The 13,416-nt window shown below is 35.8% G+C and overlaps 1 protein-coding gene across 1 annotated transcript in view; it reads right to left on the reverse strand.

Moving 5' to 3' along the window:
- LOC121429996 (conserved oligomeric Golgi complex subunit 3-like) overlaps positions 1-13,387 on the reverse strand; it is a 29,920-nt gene extending 16,533 nt beyond the window's left edge. Inside the window, exons 1-11 of the mRNA XM_041627263.1 lie at positions 13,190-13,387; positions 10,914-11,054; positions 9,628-9,689; positions 7,089-7,254; positions 6,525-6,599; positions 5,635-5,727; positions 4,863-4,988; positions 4,074-4,192; positions 2,975-3,101; positions 2,041-2,132; positions 1,268-1,407 (exon numbers count right to left, since the gene is read on the reverse strand). Coding sequence (XP_041483197.1) covers positions 1,268-1,407; positions 2,041-2,132; positions 2,975-3,101; positions 4,074-4,192; positions 4,863-4,988; positions 5,635-5,727; positions 6,525-6,599; positions 7,089-7,254; positions 9,628-9,689; positions 10,914-11,054; positions 13,190-13,339 — 1,291 coding nt within the window. The 5' untranslated portion in view covers positions 13,340-13,387. The remainder of the gene's footprint in view (positions 1-1,267; positions 1,408-2,040; positions 2,133-2,974; positions 3,102-4,073; positions 4,193-4,862; positions 4,989-5,634; positions 5,728-6,524; positions 6,600-7,088; positions 7,255-9,627; positions 9,690-10,913; positions 11,055-13,189) is intronic.
- Between the last annotated feature and the right edge of the window lie 29 nt (positions 13,388-13,416).

The following is a 13,416-nucleotide window of genomic DNA, read 5'->3' on the forward strand; positions in this document are numbered from 1 at the left end:
AGAAATATCCGTAAAGAGATTCATCTGATTGGTGATGCACTAATCAACAAAATTTCATATTTTCACAATCAATTTTGTTTTCAATTGTTAGCTTTAGATACTTGTTTCTGCAGGCTTCTTCAGAGACTATTGCTGACTCGCCGTAGATGGGGTACATAGAGTATCAGCAGTGATACATTCATCTATGGCAAGTCAGCGCTAGTCTGAAGAAGCCTGCAGAAACCAGTAGGCGAAAGCTAACAAGGTAAAAACAAAATCGATTTCAAGCAATGAATTTCTTTTAATTAGTACAGTAGAGTTTCTCGTCTGCAGATAATAGCTACGATAAGATTTAGATAAAACTTGGCTGCAATCAAGCCAAGTTAGGGGAAAAGTTTACTGTACCGACACCAAGTAGGATTAATTAATTGCATGCTTCAGTAAATCTCAGCTTTGCCGAAATCCATTCTGGCTCTGACACAAGGCTTTGATTTTGAAAGGATTTGAGAACTCATCAAACGCTGGAAACAGTAGAAGGAACTAACGTGGGGTAATACATCATGATGTGCCTCTGAATGGGCTACTGGATAAGCAATACTTATTAATATTAATATAGGATATTCATATTGCGCACATATCCACCTTGTTAGGTGCTCAAGGCGCTCCTATATTACCCGGCTAAGCTAGGCGTTCATAGCACACACAGCTTCTTAAGGAATTACTTCCTACCGGTACCCATTTACCTCACCTGGGTTGAGTGCAGCACATTGTGGATCAGTTTCTTGCTGAAGGAAATTACATCATGGCTGGGATTCAAACCCACGACCCTCTGTTTCAAAGTCCGAAGACTAATCCACTGGGCCACAACGCTCCACCAATATTACATGTATATACATAATGTATAATTATTAAGCATATTACTTTTCATAGCAGTAAGAAATAATTTTTCTCTTAACAGTCAACTCTGTTTCCTAAGCAGTCGGGTATGTCACCAAATATGATAATTAACCACTAATTCAGTCAACAAGAACATTCATTAAGACCCCATCACATCGTTCCGTGCAAGTCTTGCACGCAACTTGCCGGTGACTATTTCCGCTACCCGCAAGTCACCTGCAAAGACAAAATCTCGCACGCAGTTGCCTGCGGAAGAACATGCAAGTCTGATATGAACACAGAAAATTTATAACATGCTAAAAACTTCTCGCGGGTGATTGCCCACAACTCGGAAGGATGTGACAGGACCTTTACAAATTATCTTTATAAGGATGAGTTCTGCTCAACTTACGATTGGCTTGGACATGATCCAGTAGCATTTCTGTTTTGAGGATACTGCAGAGCTCAGCCAGGGTTTCAAGGTGATTGATGTGGATGATCAGAGGACGAAGAACGTCATACAGACTGATACAGAGCTGTTCCAACATTGCACTATGGGAAACAAAATACAAAAATGAACTATAAATAGGTAAACATGCTACAAGTGGAATCATTTAGGAACACAGAAATCTATTTAACTAAGAAAAATTTGACTTAGAAGATATATAATATTTAGCAAAATCTGGTCTTAACCATTGCTCTGACTTGGGGAATATTTGACTTATGGAAAGTCAAACTATGCAAGTTTACTGGTAATAACATTTCACATTATCTCAATATGGAGCAAATATGAAGTGTTAACAATATGTTTTGTAAACCATGACAGTTTCAATCTATGTTTTCATACTTTTGTCTTCATCTTAGAGAATAGAAATCATTTCAAATCTCATTTGGACCTACCGGACCCTTCAAATTGTGGGCATTACACATTAAGTGTATGAAATAAAGCACATACCCAGCCCAATCTCTAAATAATACAATCAGATAATCACCTCAATATTTCTCTGCGCTAGCTTCGAGGTATCAAAATGAACCATAAGACAGCAATTGTGAGTGATTATATTGCATAAAGCTTGAAAATATGGTGAAGAAACCAATAGATCGAATCCATTCAAATATCAAGTGGAACACAAAATCATCATTTATATGATTCAAAATGTAGTGATAAGGAAAGGGAAAACTTACTCCAGTTTTTCTGTTGACTTTGAGAAGAAATGGAAGAATAGTTGATACTCATCCTCGCAGACATGTACCATGAAGGCACATCCACTCCGCACCTGAAAAAGTATAATGGATGACAGCAGACTATTAATAGATTTTCATTGTCATCACTCTTGTCATCATCATCATCATTACAATCATAACTATCACAGAGCTGCCAACCCAACAATAACATTTCAGTGTTTAAGAGCTAAAAAATCATTATTTTGGTGAGGAATCAGTATTTTCAGAGAAATACCATAGGACAACACACAAAATTAAAACATTTAAATTCAGTATTTCGCAGTTAATCATCAGTATTCTTATTATTTCTCAACACTAATTACTGAAAAACAGTACTACTTGGCAGCTCCGCAATCATCATCTTTACCATCAATGTTATCACCATCATCATCATCATCTTCACCACAATCAAAACCATCATCATCATTATAATCACGATTATCATCATAATAATCAAAATCAAAACCAAAATCACCATCATCATCATTGCCAGTATTATCATCATCGTCATCATCATCATCATCACCATCATCCATTATCATCATCATCACTTTATCATAACAATCATCATTATCGCCATCATCATCGTCATCACCTCATAATCACCATTATCATCATAACAATCCTCATCAAAATCATCATCATTGCCAGTATGATCATCATCACCATCATCATCATCTCCAACATCATCACATCATCATCATCCATCATTATAATCATATCAGCATCATCATCGTCATCATCATCAACATCATCATCATCATCATCATCTTCATCATCATCACCACCACCACCATCATAATCATCATCATCATCAACATAATCATCACCACCATCATCTTCATCACCATCATCACCGTAACTACAATTTCATCCAATTGGTAGAATAACTCACCAGAGAGCAGTGGTCCCTTGCATGTTTGGTAGCAAGCTCCGACACAGCCATCTGTATGCTGGGCATGAGAAGCTGCTGTCTCTTACTGAAGTAACACTGTAAGCAGTCATCAAGAAGGGTCGTGTACCTGCAGGAAATATCAATGAGAAAAACAAGTATTACTATGAGAGTCCCATTTTACTGAGAGACAGAGGCCCGTATTCTGAAGTCAGGTTTAACTTAGACCATGGTCTCACTCTGTGCTAAAATTATGGGAAGCCAAAAGTGTCAAAATTTGTATTAAGTTGTATATTTCTTATATTTACTGTGCTCTTTCTTGATTCCTCGATGGCGAAGACAATAATCTATTTATACTTTCTAGACAATTATGAATGTTTTCAGAGCCAAATGAGCTGAAAAATGATATTATCTACTGTTATTGATTTTATGTAACAATTGGCTATCCATACTTAAACCACATCTTTGAACCTGAGTTTAAGTTAAACCCGACTTCAGAATACGGGCCAGAGTATTAGATGGATGAAGAAGAACACATTGGATATTGCAGTAAATAAATGCTCGCATACAGACAAAAAAATATATGGAACCTAAACAAGTCCTCGTTCAGTCACTGAATCAATGATAGATCAAGGTATTATTAATCAATTCACTACAATACAAAATTATAAATACAGTAAATTAAAAAGTAATCAACCAGGAAAAAAATATCAACCAGGAAAATAAATCAATCAGGAAATTATGATTTCAGCAAGCTTCACAATTAAGCAATTGCTCTATCAAACAACCAACCAATGAAACTAACAATATTCAATTCAATCAATCCATCATCAATGTAATTAATCACAAACCAAATTCAATTACTCAACGAATAACTACCGGTACATTGTAGGTCATCAATTATGGTATCAATTGATCACACGATCAGAAGTACATTCTTTCTGTACATGAATAGGAAAGGAAGATCTTTGAGTTATAGTTATTTAGTTAATCTTTTTCCTTTTCTGTCATCCATGTGACTCTCCTTATCCTATTGGTTGCGTATGTTTATATGTCTAATTATGCCAAATAGGAAATAATTCACACTCATCAATGTACTTACTCTGGCGTCTTGTCTAGTCTCTGTTCAACCTGCTCCATCAACGCTTTGATCTTTGGAGCATTACTTCTGAACTTTCCATAGAAAAGTGTGAACGCATTCTCAGATGTACTTGTCACATCCTGAAAACAAGAATAAAAAATTAACTTAGTGTCATGGGCTATTCCACGGTTACTCACGTTACATTTGGAGACACCTTGACTCATACTTGGAGCTGTAACTCCATTATTATTGATAGGAACTAAACATCTCCGTATCACAACAAAGTACACAGTCTGACTATCCTTTGTATAAAAACAAAACTTGGGAAATTCTATTATGCTCCTGGCAAATCTTTGGAATGTGTCGGTTACTCACGTTACAGATTTGTCCCAACCTGTGGAATTGCCCTCATGAACAATTTATTAAATGAATTCATACACAATTTATTACATGAATTCATACACAATTTATTACATGATTTCATAGACAATTTATTACATGAATTCACACAAAATATATTTCATAAATTTATTACATGAACTTGCATTCAAACAAAAAGAAATTCATAGACACAAAAGTTGCTTCTAAATATTGGGCAACATGGAGTATTGCTGGTTGAAATTCGACTTCAATGTTAGTTGATTATTGCCAGCAAAGTATCACTGATTACATGAAATATCGCCAAGTCTGAAAATTCATTATACATTCATTATGAGCTGCAATTCCATGAGAGTACGGATGGAAAAAAGAAAGTAAGGCTTTCAACTGTGCTTGTGTAAGTTGGAAGACTTTTTATTTCAATAAACGTACCTTGGGAACAACTTGTTGTGTAGCTCCATTGAGAATGGTGAAGACTGCAGCTTTAATGAGTGTCAATGCTTTACTCAAACACTGCTTAAACCTGGCCTGGAACAGCTCGGACTCTTTGTACTGGGGCTGTATGGGATTAAAATACAAAATAAAATACAAAAATGAGTATCATAAATCAACGATCCATTCCAGTTCATACATTGATCCATTCAGGTGACAATGACTTCATTTATTTGATACTTTTTTCTCCATTCCAATTCATTGGCTGCATATCAATAGTTTGAAACAAAATCATTTTTAAAAAAATTGTTGAATAGAATTAGCTCTTGGTTGTGGTCATATCCATGCAATTTGTGAAGGATCAAGCATGCATACAGAGTGCAAGAAACAGTTGTGATGTCAAATGGAAGAGAAAATGATCTTAATGTTTATTTACAAAATTAGAGTGGAACATATGATAAAGATCATTCATGTGCACAATAACAGCAAAAATCGTTCCACTGAAAGTGGAAGGAAACCCGAAATATTTTCACTGAAAATGCACAGCAACAAATCTGGGTGACAATGGCTGGGAGGATATGGTCACCAGGGATGTGGTCGAGGCCGGACTCTGGCAACATGTGCTTTGCTTCGGCCTCTGCCTTGGCCCAAGTCACATGTACAGTCAATGGCAGAAGGTTTTGTGCAGCAGCCTCATGACTCGGGAGTAATGGTCTCGACTACATCCCTGATGGTCACAAGTGGGTGAGCTGTACGATGTATATTTACTCACATTTCCAATGATGTAAGCAATACATTCATCCAACTTGGATAGGAGTGGCACAAATGATTCGTTGGTGACAGCAAACGTTGGCGAGCTCAGTTTCTATCAAAACAAATAAAATCAAACATCTCTAATGATGACATATTTAACAACCAACAGTTTGGATGACTCATATAATGATCCATAAGAGAAATTTTCAAATGCGTTTTGATAATGTAATACAATGCAAACACCAAGCATTCATATTTCACCTGAATAAACATTACAATGATCTGGACAAGGAAATGGTACTGGTTTTATCATTTTAGAAAATTACTTGCAATTCAGTCAAACACTAAATTGCAGACTGTTGTATGTGCATATTTATATATACATATACATGTATATATAAATAAACATATTAATAAATACAACAATGTGAGATGTTAGTCATGAAAGTCTATTGATATTTTTACCCAAGGTTACATTTTGTCATACCTTATTCTACTCACCCCTTCAAAAGACATAAATGTGGTATGTATTGGATTTTCTTTAAAATCATAAGTTAATTGGCCTCTTGACATTTCACTAAAAAATAACATCCATGCATATTCAATTCAATATTATTGGTGGACTGCTACACCCTTGAATCTCAAAATGAATAAAACTTGAATACAGCTAGTTTTAGAATGTTGACACAAGTGGCAACCTTCTCTTGCCAAGAAAGCGTTTCCTACATAAAATAGGAGACTGTAATCAGACAATCCGAGGTTGCCTTTATTCTAAAATGCAGCAATTTTTCTGAGCTGTACTCAAAATTTCTTATCTTTGAGATCCAAAGTTTGACCAGCCGAAAGACAATATAGTTTTTGGCTCCAATTAAATTCTTGTCGGATATTGTTTCCAAGAATGTTTGTTACCTGATTGATCCTTTCCAGTTCATTGAAGTACGCAAGCTTACAGCTGATGGCTTCAGCCTTATTCACTAACATTGTCTGTGGGAAGGGGTTAAAGAGAAAAATTGTGAAGTGATTCAGGAAGCAAATAATTTTCTCATCAACAAATCAAATGTAGTATTGTAGTTATGAAAATTGAAAAGTGAAAATTTTCTTCCATTCACATCAGTAAGCTACACTTTTTCTTAAAGAGCCGTTGCAAACCATCCAGAGGGTCAAAATTTGTCCACAATTTTACAAGAAACAAAATAATCTAAAAAACATCAGCAATGCAAATCATTTAGTTCTGACAATTTCATAGACAATGAAAAACATACTGGCAACAGTTTATTCTATAACATAGAGGAATTACTTTAATTTCATAAATTTGTCACTTTTTTAGACTTAAATCGTTAAATGCATGTTTAGAAAATTGAGATTCAGCTCACCACAGTTTGAACGCTATAATAATTGTTGCTGAACGTCAATTCATCATATCTAAAAGCGGTTAATTGATTTTTTAAATATCTACAGGCAATATCAACATACCTGGTCTGCCATTGATTGTTCACACGCTTCATGAAGAGCGTTGGTTTTCGTAGCGACCAGAACGTATTGCTGCTTGAGATCTCTGAGCTGGTCTAAGGCCGTAGAAACCTCTTCCATCACAAGATCACACTGTTCTTTGTACTGACTCAGCTGATCACAGTACGACCTATGATAATAAATAAGAAAAATAATAGTACATGTAAGTTGCTTTTTTCTAAACACTTTACATTGCAATTAGTATTAACCTAGTCATCGGATCCTGTCGTGCCCTCACACATTGTATCCTCTTCTTATATTAGTTCCCTGGAGAGCATTCCAACAAGAGTTAGAAAAAAATAATAGATACAAAAAAGCGGTGCTTCACCATCCCGAGTTTGCTCAATCTCGAGATTTTAACCCAATTGGCCCTCTTCGCGATTAATCTCGAGATTCAAGAAACCCCCTCTCCACCATTGCAAGAAGAGCGATTCCTGCTCGAGCGAGGCATCGACGCATTATGGTCTGACGCCGTGAATAAATAAATCCGAGTCCGTCTGCACCAACGAATTAGCACGATAATTCATAAAACAGCGCGCTATTTTGCAAATAATCCCAAGTTGACTTGGGACTGCAATCTCGAGATTAATCCTACGAACTAGCGCGATAATTTGTGTCTCCACTGCAAATAATCTCGAGATTGTTCAGATCGGGATAATTTGCCGGATCAGATACAGCGCTCTAATTTGAAAACTAGGGATGGTGCAGACGGCCCTAAAGTAGCCAGTTACTAGTATCCTAATGAGGTACTTGGGGTAGTCTAATGGGGCGTTGCAAGAAACTTGCGTTTGAGCACAAATCAAGCGTAACTCCTAAAATTGAGCGTACATGTAAGTCCTCCGATTAAATGCAAATCTGCAATCAATTGCAACTCAACTTTCTTGCAATGCCCCATAAAGGCTGTGGAAAATTCTTCTATTACAAATTCATCTTTGTATTGACTCAGCTGATCACAGTATGACCTAGGATTCATGATCAATAAATCTTCAAAGTGACTGGGCCTAGCTACTGGAACCACAGACACTGTAAAAAGCCCATGGAAATTACAGAATTCAGCAGTCAACAGGTTTATGGGGGAAACATCATTTGCCCACACATGCCAAACTTAGTGGTATAGCCTTCCTGAAGACATCAAAACTCACATCTCTGTTGACTCCTTCAAAAACCTATTTACTTATTGATTCTCTTTGCACCCTGAGCAATTTAAAGAGTAAAGTTTGTGCTTTGTTGTATTGTTATTACATCAATATGAATAAGAAGACTTATGAAGTAATTTATGGGCATCGACAATATTTAGACAAATACCCTGCTCATTAGATGCAGGCATGAGCGCTAAAAAGGCAGCTCGAGCTAAAGCCGGGGTAATAATAATAACAACACGCCTCGGAATAGAATATTTCTAGATAGATGGCGCTATATAAATGCCTATTATTATTATTACACATACAATCTATCAACATTCTCCACTCCTCATAAAAGCAAAAAGCTTGGTGAAATGGTGCCTACTAGATTGACCTCCAGCACCATAATCTGTATCACAGATTGAGAGCAATTAACTACCGTTGTATTGTTGTACACACTTGCGACCACACTTTTCCCTTTTTTTCCTAAAAACATGCTGTAATAAAGAATTCTAGGACAAAAAAAAACAAGACCAACGTGAATGAAAACATCCTGAATATATATTTCTAAAATCCAGAAAGATCTTAAACTCTCAGAAACCTTCCATTTATCTTTTATTTTCAAGCTTTCTGCTCCAAAAATGACAACAATTAATATGGTTTGGAGACTCCAGCCCATGTCCCCAATAAATCATGGTTAGATACTGAAAAACATACCACCGACCATCAGGGCCCAATTTGAATATTGCAATCACTAATGCTATGGAGATAGCAAATTGGCAATGCGACAAAGATGTGTGATGTCACCTGTGAACAACTCTCCCCATTACTTTAGTATATATTTCACTTGAATTGCCTCTTTTATCACATCTATCCATAGATCATGTGTTCTTTCTACATGAGGGCATGTAATACATATTTTTTAAGAAAACATCATGGATAAAGAGTTTGTATCATCATAAGAAAAAGCAAAAAGAGACATTTTGAGGGTATTTTATAGTCCACCAAAGGGAAAGTTGTTCATCAGTGACATCACACATCCTTGTCGCATTGCCAATAGGAGGATCTCCATAGCAATAGTGATTGCAATATTCAAATGCTCATAACTTTCTCATTATTTGTCCGATTTTTCTCAAATTTTCTTTATTCTTATTCTTTGATTTTTCTGTTTCTACACAAGCCTATTTGTTCCAAAGGTTTCGTTCCCCTTTAATTCTGATTGGCTCACTAACATTGTTACCATAGTAGTCACCACTGGATGACAAAGTTACTATGATAGTAACTTTCGTGCAACAGGGCCCTGGATCCATGAACAAATGTATCAAAATTAATATATGACTTTGACAAAGATAAGAAATAAAAGAGAAGAAATAAATACAAACCTGTAACACAGTTCTTCCTCCTGCTCCATCTGACTCTCAACTTTATTGAACCAATCAAAGAACTAAAGAAAAAGAAGAAAATGATATCGGATTCACCATTCTTCATCCCTAAATAATGCTTGGTGAATTTAGGTTAATCCACAGTTTATGTGAGAAAAACTTATAGCGAAGCATAAGTCTTTGATAAGATCTTTGCCATCAAACTTTGCATGTTTGTCATTATATCAGGGTATAGAGCCAAATATAACCTTTTCAGTATGCACATAACTTAGATCACTAATTTTGGGGCATGATATTTCAAATAAGTTTTGGTTATGATATTATTTATTTTTCATTCAAAGGATAAAAGAATCTAAGTTTGAAAATTTGAAAATAAGACAAAAGGAATAGGGAAAAAATGGCTCCCAAAGAGGGAGACACATTTCTACATAATCAAGTTCTTGTTTTCTTTATGACAGTGTATTTATTCTAACCCCCTTCATTAGCTTCATTAGTGTTATACAACTTGATGCCCTATTTTAACTTTGCATAAACTTGTCTTTATTCAAAGTTATTTACCTTTGTTTCATAGTGGATTTACGTACAACCTGTTTTCTTGTACAAACTTAGTTCCTGAAGATGATCTCAATTAAAGGTTGAACATTTGAACAGACTCCAACATGACATTATTTCTTTTCTATATCATATGTGGTAATAATCACTCATTCAATGAACAAGGTAATGATATAACCTTGTTCTCTGTTACATCTCCAGGTGTGGCAAAATAAGGTTGGCAATGTTTGGCTTATTTTTTTTCTTTTTCTTTGGGACAAATGCTTGATTTCTTTACACTGTCAGTTTCCATTACAGCTATTCATCATATAACCTGTCTCTTAAGTAAAATTTATTCTTTAAATTGTTTTTTCTTAATCAAAAATAGAGATTGAAAAATGAAAATTTTCTTGCCATACTGATGAAAAATAATTTGCAACTGTATGGAAATTAGTCATTTTTGTCACAAAGTGATATTTTCATGATTTTTTAAAAGGTGTGCTCTGGGGCCCAATCAACAGCGCGCATTTGGGACTTGCGATTGATTTTTTTTGGCTTGCGTTAAACGCAACTATTTGTGCAACGGGCCCCTGCTGTTGATTGGTTGAAAGTCAGGTTGCGCGTGATTTTTAGAGTTGCAATTGATTGCAACTCTTTCTACAACGGGCCCCTCTACAGCATTGGCATACCATAGTCCTGCCTGTATATTCCTCACAGGCAGGATGGTAATAGCGGATATAACCACTTCTCCTTACCTGTTGGGCATTTTCAATTTTTTCATCCTTCATCCCGAGTGAAGCGAAGCCCTCAGCTAAAGAGTCTCCACTGTGGGAGAGGTTTGGAGTAGAGACTAGCGACAGCTGCTGAGAAAAACTGCCTGCTTCCTCCAAAGGTAGCTAAATGTGAGAGAAATGAAGAGAAAAATGAGGGGTTGCAAATAAAATTTGTTTTGTGTTTTCAAACATGACAGCTTTGAGCAAAAATGTCAAGTACAGGAAATGACCATTGATTGACTAAAATGTATTACAGTGTATGCAGTTTTGTATACAATCCAGAAGGCTATTTTTGCCACCTGCATTTCAAATCTAGCAACAGAATTCAGCCACATCTAAGATTGAAAAAGTCTTCTTTTGGCTTTCCAGTCAGCATGGTCAGCACCATTGCTCAAGCAGACTCACAGTATAATTTTTTTTTCAACATTATTTGGTCCAGGCTGGGGATATGTTTTATCCCAATAAATAGAGTTAAATTCAGAGGAAAATGCTGAAAATTTGATCAAAATTGGAAAACAAATAACAAAGTTATTGAATTTTAAGGATTTGCATTATTCTGGTGAAACAGTTCCAAGAATGTCTTTCCGAATATTCATTAGGTGGGCTGATGATGTCATATCCCACACTTGTTCTTTTTTATTTTATTACATGAAATTAGGTTTACTCCAAAAAATTTTACCAAGATAGGCAAAAACTAAAACAATTGGATTGAAAATGATTAAGTGCATTAGTTATTTATTGCCACGACTTATTTCATCATGGAGACACATCATTTACACAACTCAATTATGAAAAAATGATACATTTATGATAATAACATAAGAAAAGGAAAGTGGAGATGTTACATCTTCACCCTACCCAATGAATATTCATGATGATGTGCACTCATTCAATGAACAAGGTTATGATGTGTACTGTTTTCACAAAATACTGATAAAATTTATAGGCCCTCGCCCATGGGTTCAAAGCATCTCGCGTGCACAGGAATATCAGTCATATGCACGCGACACACATGAAACTCTTAAACTTTTCTGGGCATTTGCCCACATAAAAATATTACCAATAATTTTACATATCACATTCTGCTATGACACTTACCGAATCATTTAGATCCTTCCGTGACTTCTCCTTGAAGTTTCTTTTAAAAAACATGTATATTTTCTTGATCTTTAGTGAAGATTTTACGGAGATGAAAACTGATCAGCACGGATATCAATTTTCGCCTAAAGAGGGCGCGCGATTTATATTCATATCAAAGACACGACAAGGGAAAGACTAGGCACCTACACTATTTTACACGCAAATCGACGCAAGGCACTACGCGAAGTCCGTGAAGTGTCCAATCTTTTCATTGTATAGACTTTGGGATACCGTATACGTATTATTGACGTTCGTTAAAGCTTGTACTGCTGGTTTCTTTCCAGGCACGTATATTATTTTCATTTTTTTTTATTAGTCATCTTTTTAAATTCATTGCAAATAAGTGTTATCATCACCAATAATAATCTTTAATTATGTTTTTGAAGGTATTTCATTCATTGGTGCCCATAATTAGTAAATTAATCATAAGGATTGCGCATTCAAAGAATTTAGATACAGTTATAAAATTACCGAGGAGCTGAATCAAGGTTGTGAAATTATTAGCGCCACCAACAGGCTTCCTCGTATTTCCGTAGAAGAGACAAGCGAAGTCACTTTCGAGGCCGAGGTAAGCGAAATTTGCTCTTTTTTATAATGATTGTGATTTTAAATTATTTTCATATTTGTTAATTGTTGCCCCCATTGCTAGTTACCAGCAAGAGCCCCGGCCCGGTGCGTAGTGAGGAGTTTCGGCAAATATTACTTCAGCAATGAAGTGATGTTTGCCGACTACTTTGAAATCCAGGGTCAAACACGGTCTATTGTACGAGGTTAGTACATATACTAACCTCGTACAATGTGTGAGTGATACGCCCTAATTTCCTAAACTTTAAATTTTAATAAATTTGTTAATTATTTGTTATCCGATTTTGATGAAATTTTCAGCATTTTGCTCTGTGAATTTCACTCTATTTATTCAGATATGAATATTTTCAGCCCATAATTTGAAATCGAACAAAATACCAAATCGGACTGGATACAATAGTCAATTTGAAGCTAACTGCAACTCTGAATCACCAATAAGTTAGAACTAACACAAACATATATGTATGGGGCAACGTGGTGTATTTGGACGACCAAGCCCACTCACGTCAGGCCTCCAGAAATGATCAACATACCTCAATAGGCAATGGTTTATTTGATGCATGTGTCGTCAAATCCATATAACTGTCTTTTTGTCTTTCCGTCAGTGGTGCCATTGGAGATGTCCTTTGGTCCCAAGTGCTTATTTTATCACGCAAAACTTTAATTCTTTGCTGGTCAGCCATTTTGCCGGTGTACGTTGGCAGTTTTTGTATGGAACGCGAATTGGGTGCTTAAAAATATTTGAGCGTGCCATAAGCAC

The sequence above is a fragment of the Lytechinus variegatus genome, chromosome 16 (assembly GCF_018143015.1).
Source record: "Lytechinus variegatus isolate NC3 chromosome 16, Lvar_3.0, whole genome shotgun sequence".
NCBI lineage: Eukaryota > Metazoa > Echinodermata > Echinoidea > Temnopleuroida > Toxopneustidae > Lytechinus > Lytechinus variegatus.